Source organism: Macrosteles quadrilineatus, unplaced genomic scaffold (genome assembly GCF_028750875.1).
Source record: "Macrosteles quadrilineatus isolate MER2022 unplaced genomic scaffold, UCM_ALF_1.0 Scaffold_6__1_contigs__length_79288215, whole genome shotgun sequence".
NCBI classification, from domain to species: domain Eukaryota; kingdom Metazoa; phylum Arthropoda; class Insecta; order Hemiptera; family Cicadellidae; genus Macrosteles; species Macrosteles quadrilineatus.
Window position 1 is genome coordinate 11,318,990 of NW_026542599.1, and position 20,841 is coordinate 11,339,830.

The 20,841-nt window shown below is 34.5% G+C and overlaps 1 protein-coding gene and 1 non-coding gene across 2 annotated transcripts in view; both read right to left on the bottom strand.

Moving 5' to 3' along the window:
- LOC128997340 (photoreceptor-specific nuclear receptor-like) overlaps positions 1–15,055 on the bottom strand; it is a 43,432-nt gene extending 28,377 nt beyond the window's left edge. The window contains exons 1-2 of the mRNA XM_054422977.1: positions 14,991–15,055; positions 11,631–11,651 (exon numbers count right to left, since the gene is read on the bottom strand). Of these exons, the coding sequence (XP_054278952.1) occupies positions 11,631–11,651; positions 14,991–15,030 (61 nt within the window). The 5' untranslated portion in view covers positions 15,031–15,055. The remainder of the gene's footprint in view (positions 1–11,630; positions 11,652–14,990) is intronic.
- Trnas-gcu (transfer RNA serine (anticodon GCU)) lies at positions 623–704 on the bottom strand. Its single transcript has one exon. It is a non-coding gene; the product is annotated as a tRNA-Ser (tRNA).
- Positions 15,056–20,841: the final 5,786 nt, after the last annotated feature.

Here is a 20,841-nt window from a genome sequence, read left to right on the forward strand (position 1 = left end):
ATAAAACATCACCAACTAACAGTAACGATAACCCCATTTTCGTGTCGATGTAAACAAAATTGTATTATGGCCATCTGTTTTGATGTAAACAAATGTAAACTTGAAAAAAGTTCATACTATTGACAACAAAACTCTCAAATTTTAGAAGCCTAAATGACGAAGGGTTTTTACGGGATATCATCTAAACCCGCAAAAGGCACATCTAGAGGATAAGAGCTTTAAATTGATACCCAATATGTCTATAAAAATCAATATTTAGGGGTCTATTTGCTGAATACAAAAATCCAACACATTCTTTTAATAATAAATGTTATAAAGTTTTAAGTTATTAACTTACCGCTTAAACACAATTCAGTTCCTGAAATTTGTTTTAAAACTTTTATAAATAGCCTAAATTATAAATAAATTCAAAATTGTTTATCCCAGCAAATTAGTGCACGGTTAAGGTCAAGTGCATTAAAATGTAGCCTACAAGTGCTACAACCATCAAAATATTATTTCAGAAAACTGAAAATTTACGACTAGACAAACAAAATACTTAAAACAAGCCAAAACGAACTTGTTATGTGTTTGTTATGAAAATATAACAATTTTAACACTTAAATGCGTGATAAAAAGTTTGCGACGAGGATGGGATTCGAACCCACGCGTGCAGAGCACATTGGATTAGCAGTCCAACGCCTTAACCACTCGGCCACCTCGTCGGTGAGGATCGCGGCTGTACATGCTGATGTAGACTCAAACTGCAGTTTCTCGTGCTGTACTTGCATGTTAAAATCTTGGGAAAAAAATTTGAATGTATGAAATATATTATTTAGATACTATTTGAAGAATTATCGTCCTACTTTCTAATATTAGGCCTGGTTTGACGTCTGTTACACTTAAGTTTGGGTAACTAAATATGAATTTACTACCTTAGAATAAGTTTAAAGTGTACGTTTTTAAATGTAATTGCTTAAATACTTTGTTATAAATTTCACGGGGTGAGAAAAAGTTTAAAATATGTAGTTTTATTGAATAACGATAAGTTGTTGAGGTAAAAATAGGAAACGTAGCTTGCCTATAGCTCTACCAAATAGGAACATGTTTTAAAATCTGAAGTGAATAGATGAATAAATTAATTATATGATTTCCCATGGTATAAAATACACTATAAGTTTCTTATAACTGTTGATAGATTAAATTTGTCACTTTTAGAAGTTGTGTGACCGACCAGATACAAAGTAAATCATATGTTATACATTTTGTAGAATATCATAAAATAAAAATATTCTATCCACCCGCTGTAACATCTAGGATAAATTATTTAGAAAAACTCATAAAATACACATAAATAAGACACACTGGTGAAAAGGTGTTCCATAAGGACTATCAAAAAGAAAAACTGAAAAAATCAATGCCATACCTTTATCGTCGAATTATTGTAAAATAAGTAGTGTATCGTCTCTAATGTCGACTAGATTATGCCAATTTGTTCTCATCTCTTAAGTTATTTTATTATGAAACCAGCTATAGTTAAAAATATATAGTTGTTTGAGTTAAAACGCCAAACTATCAAGAGCCAGATTTAAATTAATATAAAATCGCTCTATATACCAAGAAATACCCCCGTTGCAGCAAACCTGCATACTAAGCGAATTTCCATTTGCCTGATTTGACTCTTAACTTAAATCTATTTAAATAGCATTGGGTTTTACGAGTAGATAGGTTTGCTGCTACAGAAGAGGGGGAAGTTATAAAGTGTGTTTTTTAGTTAAATATTAATAGCTTGGTATAAAATAAAGAAATTGGCCAGGTTTGATCAACATATACCCAGAAATAAGCAAACTATAACAGTTAACTTATTCTCCAAAAGAATTAAATTTAAATTTTAAATTTACATTTTTTTTTATTTTCTACGTAACCGATAACCGAACAAAAACAATTCTATATACCAAATGATGTTTTAAAGGTCTTTAAAATGTTTAAAGAGAAATTGGGAAATATTGTGTTTTAAGTGCAAAAAATGAGAAAACCCAAGTTTTACCCCTAACCCCCCCCCCATAAAGCCCCCCGTTTCTATGGTCCAATCATGCTCGTTCACGAACTCATATCTTTACGAGAGTTAAGGTTATGGTAGATCGAATAAACTATACTAAAATAACGTAGAACTTATATTTCTTCTGTTATATTTCTTCAACATGAAATATTTCAATTTTTGCCTCGAAATACTCTTTGTTGACAACATTATTACCTAAAATCCCCAGGACCCCAGGTCACGCCATATCGGTCAATGGAATCCCTCTTATCGGCCAAGGATAATTAATTTACTAATAGTTCGTCACGCCAGTATACCAGCCCGGGGGTTAGTCCGCTCAACACTGGAGGGGGGGGATAAGCCCCACATGTACAAAAGTCACCCTAAGCCCTCTGCAATGATTGATTTATTTTTGCTAAGACCTGGGGGAAGTTAAGCCGCGGGGCTCAAGTGGCAGCATTGACCAGTTGCGAATTAATTATCCCCGGTGACACAGTTGGCAACATTGAGTCAAGGGTGTGTTGGTTATGCATCAATCAAAATATCGTTTCGTCATAGTGAAAAGTGAAAAGTACATGCGTTGTGGGTCTAAAGTAGCTCTTTTACTCCTAGCATAGATAAACAGAATTAAATATAGACTGCCAGCCGTGCTGCGGTTACCATGGTTACCATAGGTTCTGGCGCACACCGTTGGGAGCACCGTGAAGTTACGTAGCGCATACGCCGTAACTACATGGCGCTCCCAACGGTGTGCGCCAGAATCTATGGTAAACGTGGCACAGCTGACGGTCTATATTCTATTTGTCTATGCCCCTAGGAAGTAAAAATCCTTGTTTAGTCCCTAAGGAGTACAAGTCAACAGTTGTAAACTTCGATTGTAAGCAATCACATGTATTGAAATGATTTATCGATTGATTTAATCGGTCGTAGCTTGTTGTTGCATTGTCAATAATTCGACATATCGATGGTATTTTTTTTAGCTAGAAGCGGTCAAGGTGTGCTGGAATATCTTTGAAGATGAACCTTTTTGGCAGTAGTGTGATCATGTGTTCAGACCTGTAAAATTTTGAGGTTAAATCAAAACAAACAAATTGGCATATATTCTTGGAATTGAGAATAGTTAAATATACTTTAATTATTAAACCCTCTAACCTACTTTCATAAAAGTATTTGGCCATTTAGAGAATATTTACTGTGAAATAGAGACGTGATTCCTAATTCCAAATCAACTAATGAATATGAATAAGTTGTTACTTTATTGTTGTCTCCAAAGTATAGGTGATGGTTGCTTTGAAAATAGTTAATTATATGAGTAAATATTAAAATATTTATCGATCAATATATTAATTACAACACAACACGTTGCTCGAAATCGAGCAATTGCAAAGAAGTTGTTACATCCTAAATGTCTACCTTTACTTATCTATATCTATATATATAATTCCGTAAGTCAAATTTTTGTAAAGAAATTGTGAGTGACTGGATGGCCGTAGAAGGATGGGAGGGGTCTTATTTTAAAGGTCTTGACGTGAATTTTAAGGGAAAACTATTCATTTTTCTTATTTTTTACCATAAATTCGCAACAGAATAAAACTTTTCCCATTAAAACAACATGGGGTTTAATTTGTTTACATCTTTTGAAATTAAAACAGCTGTGCCACAGATTTGTATTAGTTGTATTTCTGAAAATCCGTGTACTCATAGCCTTTGATATAGATACCAGCTGTACTTTTTATGAATTTCAGGTTTGGTTAATGGCGTGCGGTTAATCGTATTAAGCATGTTTGAGAAATGCATAAAATTAGAAATTATTACGGGATCTGGAAAGGGAAATATAATATTTTTGCCTAGAATAAAGCTTATTTCAACAGATCCTAACATGCCTTTCCACATGTCAAGACTGCAATTTCCCTTACGACTTGCCTTTGCTATAACTATCAATAAGGCCCAAGGCCAAACCTTCCAGAAAGCTGGAGTTTACTTAGATAAACCAGTTTTTACACACGGTCAGTTATATGTTGCATTTAGCAGAGTCAAGTCATCAGATGGAATCAGAGTATATGGCAAATACAAGAGAACAGAACAATACAGAAAACAATTCATATACAAAAAACATAGTTTATCCAGAGGTTCTGACTGATTATCAAATGCAATAAGTAAGTAGTGATTTCTATTCATGTAAATAAAACTTGAATTAAACCTTTTAATTGTTTTTTATGCTTATTATTTTCAAAATAAAAAAGTTTACTGTTTTAGAGGCTATTGTCCCTACAAACCACCATTTAAATGTAAATGTATCTACTGTATATAATATATTGTATACATTTTGTGTTGTAAACTATATTATAATGCTAGAAAATCAGTGCTTATTTATAAATGACCAATGGAGGTTGATAAAAAATTTATGTATTTTGGTTTTTTAGGGGCTTTTGTCCCTACAAGCCCCTAGTTGTTTATTTATTCTATAACTATTATCAGCTGGTTATAATGTTTACTTGTTCACTTTGTTTTTATTGGTGTTGAATAAAGTTGGTTAATTGTACTTTGACAAATACATTTATTATTTGTTCTAATTACATACAGAACAGAAGTAAAGTAGTTATTTAAATCAAATAAAAGTCATCATAATTTCCGATGAGTTTAAAAGACTTTGAAATGAAAAATAACAGCAATTAAAATATAAAGCTTATCAAAATGTAAACAATCATGTTCTTCATAAGGATAACATGGGAACTTTAACAGCCACTGGGGCAGAGCCCAAGGGACTTTTTCAAAAATGTAAGGTCAGTTTGCAAATCTACGCGACACGCTCTTTCCAATGAGACGTCAATGGATAAATCGGTTAAGAAATGGCGGAGGAGTTCAACCGACAAAGTTTCATGTAGCGTATTAATTATATAGATGTGGTTGCTGTGACTGGGATACACATAAAATAACTGTTGGGACATACACTAATGATAATTTACGTTTAGTTTTGAAATCTCTTAACATCTAAAAAATATAGACCCGCCTTTTGGATTTGGGTTTCAAGTTAGGGGCCAGAATTAAATATGCTACTCTTTAGATGACGAGATTAACCTTTATAGACTAACGTTTTGACCCATTTAAATTATAATTAACATCTAATTATATTGCTGATAATTCATGAATGCAATCACTAATCAGACAAGTTCACCTCGTACAAACAGGATAACATTAGGTATCATATATTAGGTATTAGGTATGCTAGGCCAAGGAAGCAATATTGGAGTTTGGTTTATAAAATGCGGTAGCCTAAATACAGATTTTTTGTAATAAATTAGACAATGAAATATACTAAAATCATTTCATTTGATCTTAAATGGGCATTCTTTCGCAAGTACAACACGGTCCCTAAATGCCTATTTATTGATTGACAACATGCCAGTTTGTTTGTTTTGATTTAACCACAGTCTAACAATAAATAATTTGTAACCTCAAAATTTGACCCATATAAACACATGATCGCACTACTGCCAAATAGGTTCATCTTCAAAGATATTCCACCGCACCTTAACCGCTTCTAGCTAAAAGATCCAACTGTACACGAACAATGTGACCAAAGCCATGCATGGTTCTGTATTTACGTAATTTGTATATTTATACTAAATCATAAATATTGTGGTTTAAAAAACTAATGAAAGTAATGACAATTTTATCCGCCAAGAACTCCGTCATCTTTTAAACATTAAATATTTTACATTGACTTTTACTTTTAAATAATTGATAATTGATAATTGATTGATGATTGATAATTACTTTTACAAAGGCCAAGTCAGAGACTGTTTAGTTGCTGTGGGAGTGTCCGCCACAAAGTTGAGTCCCGGAATATTCAGTAGACGATCCAGGGATCACCGAAGTCCCGAGGGAGGAGGGAGGACTCCCTATACAGATGTTCTTTGTCGTACATCCTAATATCTGTGTTTTAACTTGACGTAAAGGTTGTGAAAATTAACTCCTTAACCATTAGCTTATAATCATGGTGAGATTTAAATATAAAAAATACCCCATCGCAGAAAACCTGCAGACTTAAGTGAATTTATATTTGCTTGGTTCGGTTTTACCTAAAATATTTCCTCATACGTGTCACATATATTCACTTTTTAAATAACATTAGCTTTTACGAGTACTTAGGTTTTGCTACTACAGGGAAGGTCATAAAGTATGTTTAAGTGGGATGTCAATAGCGTAATATAAAATGAGTACATTTTCTAAATTTGATCAAAATCTATCCACAAACATGCAAAACACAAAAGTTTACACATAAAATGTCAAATAGGATTACAAATTTTGGAATTTTTAAACTTTTTTCTTCGAGCTATCAGAATTGTATTACAAAATTTTACATTTTTAGTGTGAAAATGCAATACCGGTAACCCAATTGTTACTCCATAAAACCTGCTTCAGATTAAAATCGATGTAGTACTACTAAATCGCTTCCAAAACCCGTTTCACAAAAATCAAAACCGATTCACAACCTTTTAAAATCAATCCGATTCACACAGTTCACAACTGATTCACACGGTTCAAAACCGATTCACACAGTTCAAAACCGATTCACTCAGTTCAATACTGATTCACACAGTTCAATACTGATTCACACAGTTCAATACTGATTCACACAGTTCAATACTGATTCACACAGTTCAAAACCGATTCACACAGTTCAAAACCGATTCACACAGTTCACAACTGATTCACACGGTTCAAAACCGATTCACACGGTTCACAACCGATTCACACAGTTCAAAACCGATTTACTCAGTTCAATACTGATTCACACAGTTCAATACTGATTCACACAGTTCACAAACTGATTCACACAGTCCAAAACTGATTCACACAGTCCAAAACTGATTCACACAGTCCAAAACTGATTCACACAGTCCACAACTGATTCACACAGTTCAAAACTGATTCACACAGTCCACAAGTGATTCACACAGTTGACAACTGATTCACACAATTCACAACTGATTCACACAGTTCAAAACCGATTCACACATTTCAATACTGATTCACACAGTTAAAAACTGATTCACGCAGATCAAAACTGATTCACACAGTTCAAAACTGATTCACACAGTTCACTACTGATTCACACAGTTCAAAACTGATTCACACAGTTCACTACTGATTCACACAGTTCACAACTGATTCACACAGTTCAAAACCGATTCACACATTTCAATACTGATTCACACAGTTAAAAACTGATTCACGCAGATCAAAACTGATTCACACAGTCCAAAACTGATTCACACAGTCCAAAACTGATTCACACAGTCCAAAACTGATTCACACAGTCCACAACTGATTCACACAGTTCAAAACTGATTCACACAGTCCACAAGTGATTCACACAGTTGACAACTGATTCACACAATTCACAACTGATTCACACAGTTCAAAACCGATTCACACATTTCAATACTGATTCACACAGTTAAAAACTGATTCACGCAGATCAAAACTGATTCACACAGTTCAAAACTGATTCACACAGTTCACTACTGATTCACCCAGTTCACAACTGATTCACACAGTTCACAACCGATTCTCACAGTTCCCGATTAACACAGTACACAACCGATTCACACAGTTCACAACCGATTCTCGCAGTTCCCGATTTACACAGCACACAATCGATTCACACAGTTTACAACCGATTCTCGCAGTTCCCGATTTACACAGTACACAACAGATTCACACAGTTTACAACCGATTCTCGCAGTTCCCGATTTACACAGTACACAACAGATTCACACAGTTCACAACTGATTCACACAGTTCACAACTGATTCACACAGTTCGAACCCGATCCACTTGTTCAAAACAGATTCACGGCGTTCAAACGAGTTACGTATCGTATAAAACGCGTATAAAAATCACATCGCCAAAGAGCCACATGTGGCTATTAGCATAACTATTACCCGCGGGGGAGAACACTTAGGCAATTCATCTCACATTAATCCTACCCCTGTACGGGGGGGGGGAGGGGGGAGGGGGGCCTTTGATTGTATTATCATCCCTGATCAAAGTGTTTTACGATTTGCGCCCTTCGTGCAGTTGTTATTGCGAGTAATCAAAGTATGAATGCCACAATTTTATTACTCATAATCGTCGCGTATTGCTTACAGATAGGTTTAGGGTTGTGACAAGCTTTGTTGAGGTTTATTTCTTACTCGATGGAGTTTGTAAAATACTGCTGGAAACTAGTTTTTTGGTTATTGGCTTTTGTCTTAATAAGATGTTTTGGAGATGTGTTTGTTGACAATATTTAAAGTAAAAGTAAAATATTCCAAAGTATACGCCAATTATTTGTTCGAATTTTACCTACAGTATGACACAGGTTTACTGAATTGATAAGGATTGTTAAACTAATAAACCACAAAAGCAGTAATCTGACACATACACAAGGCATATCATGGGTAAGCGGTGGGAGTAACTATGGTATTTTATGGAGAAAATCACAAAAAGTTGCAATAACTTTTGATCCGTAATTTTTACACTATTGGGGGGTCTTACATTTGGTTTAGAGCATTAGAGCTACAAGGACCATGACATACTATATTTCAATCAAAATCAGTCGAGCCGCCTTTCTAAAAATATGATTTTTCCTGTTACTTTCTGGGTTTTATGGGAAAATCACAAGAGTTACAATAACCTTTGAACCGTAACTTTCACATAAATGAGAGTTAAACTATATTTTGTTTAAAGGGATTGAAACATACTACATTTCAATCGAAATCCGTTTTTGAGTAAATAATAGTTTACCGTTATTTATGGACAGTTATGGGAAAATCACCATTAAAAATAAATTTCTAAGAAATAGAAAAAAGCCCGGAGAGGATTATTAGTACACAGATCATGGATTAGTATATACATAACAAAATTAATCAAAATCGGACCATAGTCATTAGCTTTGTAAACATCCACATCCACACACATAGGCTGCGGCCACACGGGCGTTTTTTTCACGCACAAACGCAGCGTGAAAACACGCGAAAAATTAGAGTAGCATTGAAACAAATGGTCGCCCGCTACTGCGGGAAAACACACTGCGTGTGGCATATCTCATTACATTTAATGCTGCTCATATTTCTCGCGTTTTTTCACGCTGCGTTCTTGCGTGAAAAAACGCCCGTGTGGCCGCAGCCATAGTATCACTTCGAAAACTTCAATTGCGGCATAATACTTGGATTATTGTTCAGTTTGAATTTTCACACCCGGTTAAGTTTGCGCTAACCGGACTATACGTAAATAGTTCACTTTCTAATACTGTTCGACAACGCACTGATATTTGTGTGCATACACAATACTACTTTAATATTACACTAGTGTTTACTAGAAATCGAGCAATTGCAAAGAAGTAAAGTAGTTATTTTAAAACAAGTAAAAGTTACCTATCAACTTTTCCGATGAGTTTGAAAGACTTTGAAATGAAAAATAACAGCAATTATAATATACAGCTGATCAAAATGTAAACAATTATGTTCTTCATAAGGATAACATGGGAACTTTAACAGCCACTGGGGCAGAGCCCAAGGGACTTTTTCAAAAATGTAAGGTTAGTTTGCAAATCTACGCGACACGCTCTTTGCAATGAGACGTCAATGGATAAAATCGGTTAAGAAATGGCGGAGGAGTTCAACCGACAAAGTTTCATGCAGCGTATTAATTATATAGATGGTACTACCACATATACAAAACCATTAATGGAATAAACAACAAACAGCCTATAGTGATGTTTAATACGTATAAATAGTTGAACCACTATACAGTATACACGAGTATTTTTCGAAAATCTTAAACTAATCAAGAACTGACATTATATAAACATCATTATACAAAAATCATTATATAAACAAAACTAAACATTTTAACAATCCAGCAACAACTGTTGAATAATAAATATTAAAATAAAGTAAAGATCAAAGGCAATCGATTCACATAGCTGTGGCTAAGTTGATACAAATTATTAAATACCCCCGCTGCAGCAAACCTGTCGACTAAGCAAATTTCCATTTGCCTGGATTGATTTTCAATTCAAAATTCAAATATATTTATTTAGGATATTACAAGCATGGCCTCGCCAAGTTTACAAAACTTGTCGGGGACGGGGAGGACCAATAGATTTAAAAAAATGACAAACAAAGTTTACAGATTTTTCTCTTTTTTCTTTAGTTTTGTTTTCTAAGTACAAAGAATTATGAAACTAGTTCTAAGGCGGTTTGTGGCAAGCACCTATTAATAGCAAGAGTATTTTGGCAGCTAGACTTAATTCTAAAAGCATTAAAAGAAGTGTAACAAATAACAACAAGTAAAAAGCAGGAGTGAAAGCTCATATAACCAACGGCATTCACCTAGATTGCAATCTTTTGTTGTCTTTGGATTTGTGAGTTTATGTCGTGTGGTGGTGGTAGTGGAGTGAGTGAGTGTCGAGAGAAAATAGTTATTTGTGCAACTAGTGAGAAAAGTGAGCAATTGACTCACTCGAGAGAAATCCTTACTCACGAGCCGTAGGCGAGTGAGGAATGGTTTCTCGAGTGAGGCAATTGTACTTTGAACTCGAGTTGCACATTATACTTTTCCTACAGTTACCATAAAACAAATAAATTTGTGAAGAAAGATAACCTATTTTTACATAGAAGTGAACTTTTAATATAATATTTAATGTGACGTGACAAATACAACAGTACAACAGCTGACCAGCTGATTTACAGCCAGTGCTGCCAACGTATTTCGCGCGCATACGACGTTGCCTGCATGTTACGCGCTCACTATTTCGTGCCTTCACGTTGCAAATCTGGAGTGAGACAAAGTAATTAGAGTGAGACAATGTTAACATTGTCTCACTGATGACCGAATTGGCCACTTTGCTTTCTCAAATAAGTGAGAGAACATATACATTGTTAGGTAACTGTAGGAAAAGAAAATAATCTATTGAATTAACATTTATGTTTAAAGAGTACCTAGGTTAGCTGCTACAGTGAAACTAAGTGTGTTCTTTATTAAAGTATCAATAGCTTAGTGTGAAATAAATAAATCCGCCAAGTTTGATCAAAATATATCCATAGACAAGCCAACTACAACATTTTACAAAATTCTCCATAAGAATAACATGGGATTTTTTTATTTTCTCCGTAACTAATCACCGTAAAAAAAGTTGATATATTAAATTATTTGTTTTTAAGCTCTTTAAAAAGTTCTGAAAAAATTTATAAATTTTGTGTTTTTAAGGGTAAAAAATTAGAAAACCCCATTTTTAACCCATAAAACCCCCCGTTAAACCCCGTTCCCAAGGTCCGATCATGCTGGTTCGCGAACTCATTCAAGTTTATCCCGCCTTACACCTTCAAACCAAATTTTATCAAAATTTGACAAAAATTACTCAAGTTATCGTCTGGATGGACACATACATGAATGGTGTTTTGGCCTCTGGGGACATCAAAATGAAAAAGTAAATCGGTCCCGGGCCTAGGTCTTACCATGAGACCTATGGTAATGGCTACTTCCCTATAGGGAAATTCGCTAATAATTAAGTTTGTATAACTAGTCAACTATTTAATAAACTGTTTTAAAATAATCATACCTTCATAAGAAAATCTCCGATCTGAAACAAATTTGCAAATTATCAAAACACATTTTGTATATATTTTAAACATGGTGAAATTCGGGTACACTGTTGCTATTTTAAATTTACCATTGTTAAATTAAAGTTATACAATTGTTTACGATAATTTAACAAGCATACCTAGAGTTGGGATATAAAATGGTAGGCAACTATTAACTGCAAAATTTAGTTGCACTTACTATTTCACAGTCACTTTTGAATTAAACTTCTCATCATACAATCATTTTAAGGCTATTTATTTTTATCTTTGTGTCATGTCATAATTTTAGTGCATTGAAAAAACTCAAGAAAATAATTATTCCTATTAAATATAAAACAATTACATTTTACTGCGTGCACTTAACCAAAGCACAAACATAAGTGAACATTATTTTTTACCAAGCTTTTGTTAATTCTTGCTATATGTCTATACTGTTGTTGTTATTTATTATTTTTATAACTTGTTATTTCTATTTTCTATTTCTTATTACATAAAATTACATTTCATTTAGTAACTTATTGTTTCTTGTATGTATCGGCAATTTACCACTGGGAGTCAATAAATAAACAAGTAATCAATTTTTCGGATTAGTTTTTTATGTGGTCCATAGGCCTACGGTAGCGGGACAGACTTGAAGCCAAAAGTTTTCTATTTAGCCAGATTTACATCAATACATTGGCAAAGTCAGAATACATAAATTTACAGTTTGTCTTATAAACTTGAAAATAACCTCTGAACTAACAAATAATTTAAATTTTATGAATCACCCCCGAACAAAGCACACCGTGTGCCCATGACCACCCGTCAGCAAAAAACTCACGGACAACGTAGTAACATTTGTGATAAAAGTAATTTTCGAAGTTTGTGTGTTTTTTTAATAACAGGGTAAGAATCAATTCTCCGATGGTTTGACAATGCGTTGAAACCCAGTATACAGTTGTAACATAAATGTTTTTAAGGTGGTTGAACGCTTCGGTATCTGTAAAGATTGAGACTGTTTCGCGAATTCGGACACCATCTAGAGTAAAAAATAAAAATGTTACTTTTCCTAAAAGAGAATGTTTTAAGGATGTCTATACAGGGTGTCTATGCAAAAGTTAAAATATTTGAAGACTGAAACTACAAATCCAAGCGACGGCGTGGGTTCGCTTACCGATTCAGTCACTAAATTTTGTATACTCGTGTAATTTACCACTTTCTCATTGGTTTGGGCCATGACAGTTGCTATAGCTTACTTACAGTAAGTCATGCCATTAGTTTAATGTGTAAAAAAGCGTGTTTAGGCCATGACAGTTGCTATAGCTTACTTACAATAAGTCATTCCATTAGTTTAATGTGTAAAAAAGTGTGTTTGGGCCATGACAGTTGCTATAGCTTACTTACAATAGGCCATTCCATTAGTTTAATGTGTAAAAAAGAGTTTGTATATTCGAAAGAATTTAGTGATTTAGATCAGCGCAATCTGTCGGTGGCTCACATAAACTACGACAATTTTGATTTTTTTGGGCAAAGTATTTGCATAGACTAGAGAAACAAAAGTTTCCTTAATCCATAGATAAAATATATGATATATATAATATATAATATATATATATATATATATATAATATAATACCATAGTATTGGTCAGATAGCTGATACCATTAATTTCATTTCATATTGGAATGCTGCTTAAATATTTTTGTAATATTCTAGATTTATTTGAATATGTCCAGATTTATCTTTCTAATAGTTTTGTTATGAGACAATGTCTATCTCATGTTCTCAAGTACAATATATTGTTTAAATTTTTATTTATTAAAAACATAAAATTGTAATGAAAATGCGTCATTTGTTGTTGTTTAGCATACATACTTATTAATTGGAATTAATTTTAAAGCTGATTTAAATGTATTTATTAAAAAGTCCTTTTTATTTATTCATTCATAATCTCTTTGATTATATACAATGTTGCATTAATTCATAGATATTTTGCATGAGTAAATATACATCACAAAAATAAATTTACACAAAGTGCTAATTTGGTGACTTAAACGCTGTAGTTCGTGTATTTTTTTGTGATAAAAATTCTTATTCTTAATAACAATAACAAAAATAACTCCATTATCGTATTACCCTTCTGTTTAGGAGTTGCATACAATACAAAATTATACCTTCATTTTTGTACTGTTTCAACCGAAAAAATTGCATTATACTAATTGCTGTTTCATTTGTTGATATGTCATATCTATTTTTTTATTTGAACATTTACCGTGTTGGTTGAATAGTTTTTTGGTTAAATTGAGTAAGACTTTCATGACCATTGGCCTACTTGTAGGCCAATATTATTACTTATGCTTGAGCCGTTTGCTCTTTGCCTTTTGTAAAATAAGCATGATCCAAAGTTATTTTAGTATCAAGTGTTTCTTTTCAAAATCATTTATAGGGAACCTTATATGTTGGGTTTTTAGTGTTTATTGCGTATCTTAGTTTATTTATTACGTCATTTTATACTATTGTTGTATAACAATACTATTGTCAACAATATATTGTTGACGTTTTCATCTAATTCATCGCAATACTCATAAATTGTGTCAATTTCTTCCTGACTGTCCCTCGCAATTAATTTATGTTGGCGTTATATCATTATTTTTATTATTTTATTTTATTTATTTGTATTAATTTAGCTTAGTTATCAAGCATAATTAGTTACTACTCTTTCAACTATCCATTTACTGTTTATTTGTTCGATTATTCCTTTATTCACTTAGCCGATTAAATATTTTGTCTTAGTCACTATGGCATAGTTACTTGGAATTTTAACCTGTATTTATTATTGATTGTTATTTCATGTACTTAATTAATTCGTTGCTCCCTTTAAAATTGCAGTAAAGTATAACCATCACTGTAAACAGCGGGCCCGTTGGAAGAATAAACAGAACATGACATTGTAAGTCTATGTGTACACTTTTTGGAATCACCTAAAGATAAACTTACAAGACTTCTTCTTAACAAGACCAGTGGCGGCGACCCTACTACAAAATAAATGATTTCTTTGAGGCTGTTGATGACTACAGATGATGTGAAGAAATAAATCCGGACGAACCCCCAGCGGAGGCGAACACCCACAAGTAACACGTAAGTAAGCAAGCAAGTAACAAGTAACAAGTAACAGTTCATCGCGTAGTTAATTCCATTACAATTATTCCGATACAACCCTAACAAATAACAATTTGTAAATAATCATTCAGACACAATCAACGATAGACTAGTACACCCTACGTCTAATGTGTGGACTAAGTAGAGTGTGAGTGACTAAGTAGATGACTAGTGACTAAGTAGAGTCAGGGGCTACTTACCTCTGGAATCAGGACCTAGTGATGGTGCTACCACCTCCATGCTGTTCTGTCACCAAATAATCCTCTATCCACATCAAGCAACAAGGAGCAGCGATGGAGCGATGGAGGGGGGAGGCAAGCTCCGCCCACCCCCCTCCCCTCTGACGCTTTTGCAGTTTTCAGCTTTGCAGCTTCGTTCCGGGATTCTCTCCTAAATTAATGGTCTGAACAAATGCCGGCGGAAAATTTGATTATGTGGCTGCTCGCCGCGTATTTAATTTGCGCTATTTCCCTAATCTGTCTGTCGACCAGATAATTAAATATTCTTGCGCTGTTTTGTCTTTTTCCATTTTGTCATAATGAAGATGTGTCAATGGAGTGATTTGTATTGTTTGAAGTTAATGAAGTGGGATTTCAGTGACGTGTATGTTGACTAATGAGTACGGTATAGATTATTTACTGTAAGGTAGGCGAATATTTATTTTTGATAATTTTTAGCGTATTCGTTGTTAGCACGGTAGAAAAGATCACCCAATAGAGAAGTAAATAGAGGAAACATTCAATGGTACACTTAAGTGGTGTCTAGCACTAGTGCTGGTGTCTAGGCCAAAGTCCAGCACCGACTCCCTCACCCCATGTAGGCCTACTACAACTCTCACGGTGGAGGAAGACCCTGTGCCTGTACGATACGATATGGAATTCATTTCCAGACAGCGCTCACCGCTAGTACTTTTCCTTGCTCGTCCCATGTATATTTCCCGCACAACATACTAGAGCTGAAAGCGCATGGTAGTCCAAAAACAAGTTTCCTCTTTACCTTACTTCTCTGTGGCCATCCACATCAAAACACTTTTTTAGAACCTCGACATGCTCCACTGCGGCTCACTCGTAGTGTCTCAATCGCAAAACTTCTTCTCCAACGTCACAAGTCTCACTTACTCTCATCTATCTTCTATAGTTGTGGGGGGGGGGCAGCTATACATCCTCCTTCCATCGGATTGATGGTCCCAGGGGGCAGCTACTTTGGCTAACGGAAAAAAAGATCGCTTCTCATTGCTTGTTCCGACTCTTCAGCCTTCAGCCAGCGTTCTGCTTAAGGTGCTCAAGAACACTCACTCAGCTGTTTTATGTGGGAGTATGATTTGTTTCTTTATTGTAATTGTATTCCAACATCATAACAACATTAATAATAGCTATAATCAGATGTCAAGACAAAGTACAGACCAAATAGCTAAGATACTAATACAGTTTATGGTGGAATCCTCCGAACCAAATTATTTCCTTGAATAGGAATACAACAATACAACATTCTAACTACACAATAAATACCAAATCATAAATGTAATATTTACAGGAATATCATCAACAACTAACTCTTGTCCTACTTTTAGATCAGGAAGAAGCAGCTCTAACTGAAGTTCAACTGAATCTTCTTAAGCACAGTCCCTGTCGCACCCCGACCATCGTCAAGAACTTCCCTGGAGGAAAAGCTCAAGAATACCATTCAATTCATGGAAAAGGCATACATTAAATGTTCAGATTTGCTTTATTTTTTATATATTTATATTGTTGTTGTTATCTACTATATATTTATTGTTGTTATACTTACATATATATATTTATACATATATTTATTGTTATTGTTACATATGTACATATTTATTGCTGGGTTGAAATGTTTACAAAAATGTATTTAAATTCTACAGTTACTTAAGAGAAATATTGTTATGTCTAGTCTATAAAATTTGAGATGTCCGTTGGTATATAAAATAAATAAATACCCTTCTGTACTCAATCCAAGGGCTGGGATCGCTGGTCACAACTGTATTATCCGACTTGCAAATATTAAAACATTCGATAAAACTAATTCGAAAAAGTTGTATTGGCAGTGTATATTTACAGCATTTATTTATTGCAAACGGCGATACACCAATACAAAAGTATTACAAATATGATCAAGCATCGATGATCAACTACGAAGGGGAAGATTAAGAGTCCTTGGAGGTGAGGCTGGCGGCCATCTTTGATAGTTTCGAACAGCTGGTGAAGAGTTATTAATCGTCCAGAAATATTTTTTTTCAAACACAAAAGTTATTATAATTTTAATTCTGGTATGTATACTGTGAGATTAGAAATTTCTCCAAGGGAGTCCATGGGAGCTAACGGTCGTCTTGGATTTGCCCGCCATAAAAGCAATGTTAATTTCGTTAATTTCAAACAGGCGCTGGAGGGTTATTTACCGTCCAAAAATATTTTTTAAACACCAGAGTGACTGTAATTTAACTATCTAGTATCTGTGAGATTAGACATTTTCTTTGTATACTCTGTTCACACAGCCGTGGCACCTGACGGATTAGGACACCCCATGGAAACCCTTGGGGCCTCCTAATCCCTCAGGTGCCACGGCTGTGTGAACGCACTATAGTTCTTTAACTGTTTCATGAGTTAGCACGTATAGGCTCCAAGGGTTCTCAAGGTAGGCATATGATATGAAGATTTGAGAAACTCCATCAAAGAAATCCTGATAATTTCACCAGAATTGATTTGTGTGGTTTATAAAAAAAGGTTAGGAACAATAACTGAATATTATCGTTGTAAAAGCATGTGGACATAAGTGGTAGCAAAACGGGAGTGCCGATGGAGACCAGGTCAAGTCCCTTTAAACGCACGCACCCCCACAGGTCTCCATCGGCACTCCCGTTTTGCTACCACTATACCATTTAGCTGGTTTATTTAAGTTTGTGATATTTTACTAAAATCGTATTTCTTAACAGTGGGGATAGGTAGCAGAAAAATATTTAAGTTCTGACGGCAAACATGCCACTTGGGTGGTGATAATATACAAGACCAAGAATGTAAAACCGCCCAGACCCCAATTGTCCTCGGTCGTCCGTAATGACGTCATCAATATGGCGGCCGTAAGAGGATGCTAGGTCGCCATGAATTGTTTATAACACCCAAATGCCTGAACCGATTTTAATGAAATTTGGCTTACAAGTATTTGAATACATTACATACATTACAATACATCTCGGCCCAGGTTGTCAATGGTCGAGTTTGATCAAGTCGTTTCCACAATTCTTCTTTCTGTAAATAGTTTTCATTGTTTTATATTTCATCTTATATTAACACTCAAATGGGAATTCGTTAGGAATAATGTTACCTAATATTTGTTGGCGATTATACGTTTTTATATTATTCAATGTTAACACAGTTAATTAAAATCCAGTGAAATCACAGCTACGCTAGTTTTTTTTACTCAGTTAAATTGCATTAAAAACTCAACAAACTAAACAGCTCGCAGATTAGCATAAACCAATGTAATGGCGGTGATCATTCTCGTGGAGATTTGCAGTACGACGCGACGCTCGACACGACTCGACGCCGCCGGGTTAAACCTATTCACATATCGATTCCCCCCACCCTGTGTAGCCATCAGTTGTTATTCAATATTCAATTAAATCCCGGTGTAAATTGCATTAGATCCCCCTCCATGACGCTCGACATCTGAGCTGCGCCGTGATTGGTCCGCGGCTCGGCTAATCCTATTGGCCGCCGAGTGACGTGTGATCCCATTGGCCCCGGAGTTTCTTGTTTTATCGCCCCCTGCTGCATGGACGAAATCCAGTCGGATTAAATTCCGACCCGACAAAGTAGCCGGGCAAATGCTCTCGACAGTGTCTCTTTGTTATTTCTTGGAGTTTTATGACGTTATTTTTATGAGGATATAAATTATAACGCCCGGAGGGGTTTAATAGGGGTAGTAAATTCAAATTGCGTAACTGGTTACTTAGTTGCCGTACTTTTATTGCGTTTTGATTGATTGTGGAAAATTTTGAAAGCCTTACCCTAGTTGATCGAGTCTTTCGGTCGAATTTGTGTAGGGTAATGTGTAGATTTGTATACAGAAGAAATAATGTATTTAAATATGTTATTATTTCAAAAATTTGGACAACGTCATTCAATTTACATTTAAGTGCTTTAAAACGTTCACAAGGTAATTCGATAACAAGTTTGGTATTCTATGTTACCTACCACCTGGTTGTTCGGCAAGGTCGTCGTACAAGTTATTTATTTATTTATTTATACGGTAAACACAATTTTTACAATCAATAATCATGAGTGGCAAGTTACAAGATAAATATATACAAGTCAGATTCAGATTCATCTTGCTAGACAATAAAAAGATTGGTAACATGAAAAATTACATAAACAGAATTGTACCAAAAATGTGTTGACAAAGATTGGAACATACGTATTACAAATCCTAGTTAGACTAACATGCATAAACATTTTTAGAGAAAAATAACGATTACCAAATCTTAACAATTGATAAATATTTTAATATAATAACAATAACATGCAAAAATATAAATATATTTGACAGACAAGACAAAAAAAACAATGACAATAATATAATAACGGTGACGTAAACTGAGTGAAAAATGTTATCAGTACAATAAATATTTATGTGAAAGTGTAAACAAACAAGGCAGCAAATTCAAAGACAGTGACCTCAGGACACATTCTCATCAACCACATAACAATAACAGCTTAAACTAGGATATTTTAATGGCTTTTAGAATTGACTATACACCTCTACTAGAGGTGTATAGTCAATGCTTTTAGTTTGCATGTGAACATATCAACGTAGTCAACAAGTTGACTGGCATTTTAAATCAAATTAATACGACCAACTTAACGAAAGTAATTTACTTTTCTTGGCAACCATTCCTTGCAAGTATTATACTAAATATGCTTGGAAACCATTATACAACAAAAAATTACAGTCAGATTCCATGTACTTTACACGTTAAGGACAATGAGATGCAATTATTGCACAATTTAAGAAAGTTTGATTCAAGAAAGGTGTATATCAGATCTGGACACAATTAGTAAAGTATCGTCCGGTAATAGTCATTCATTCGTCTTATATGCACTTGATGGTAGGTAATGATGAACAGAAAAAAGAGGATCGGTCCCAGGACGGACCCCTGCGGTACACCTCTCCTCACCACAACTTTATAAGATACATGGTTTCGCAAGTGGCCCAAATGCAGGTGGCATGATTAGAGACTGTATTCTTCCTTCAAGAAAGGAAATACGTAATAAAATTCAGTGTGATTAAATCTTTATGAAATGTAGGCCTACATCCGAAAATAAACTAGTATGAATATTATTATAATCTTACCGCGATTACAGAGATCGATTGTGTTGAAAGACAGTAACAAAATTTTTGAAATAATTATGATTAACCCTAGTTTTGTGTGCATGCAAATAAAAATAAAAAACTGCGTATTCAACTATTTAGCCAGTTTTTTTTTCGTATATTGCCATCCATTAGCTGCTCTAACTATTAGGAAATATTATTCCACAACCAAATACACATTTTTTACATTTGTGATTTGTAAGTCTATTCCTACTTTATGTATTTGGTACCGTGTTACATACCCTTATTTTTTTGTATGCGAGTAAAGGAAAAACTGCGACGAAACAAATTATGATAATACTAATAATAGGCCTAGATAATATTTTATCAACTACTAAGTATTTTTTCAAGTCTGTAGCGATATTGTCCAAAATAACATACACATCAATCCATGAATTCGTATAGTAATGTAGTAATTGAGAAACCTTTATAACTTGGCACAAAAAATGCAACGCCTCGATTCCATACCTGATTCTGACAAAGCTACGGATAAATCGTTTGCAAAAAAACCATGAAAACCTTTCAGCCTACAGAACTTGACAAGCTGTTAAATGTAGCGATGCTTTGGGCAGCGCCGGGGTTCGACAGGGGGAGTTTTGACAAGTTGCGTCTGACCCTGTAGGGGGGGGGGGAAGGGGTCCAAGTCACCATAGCAACACAACC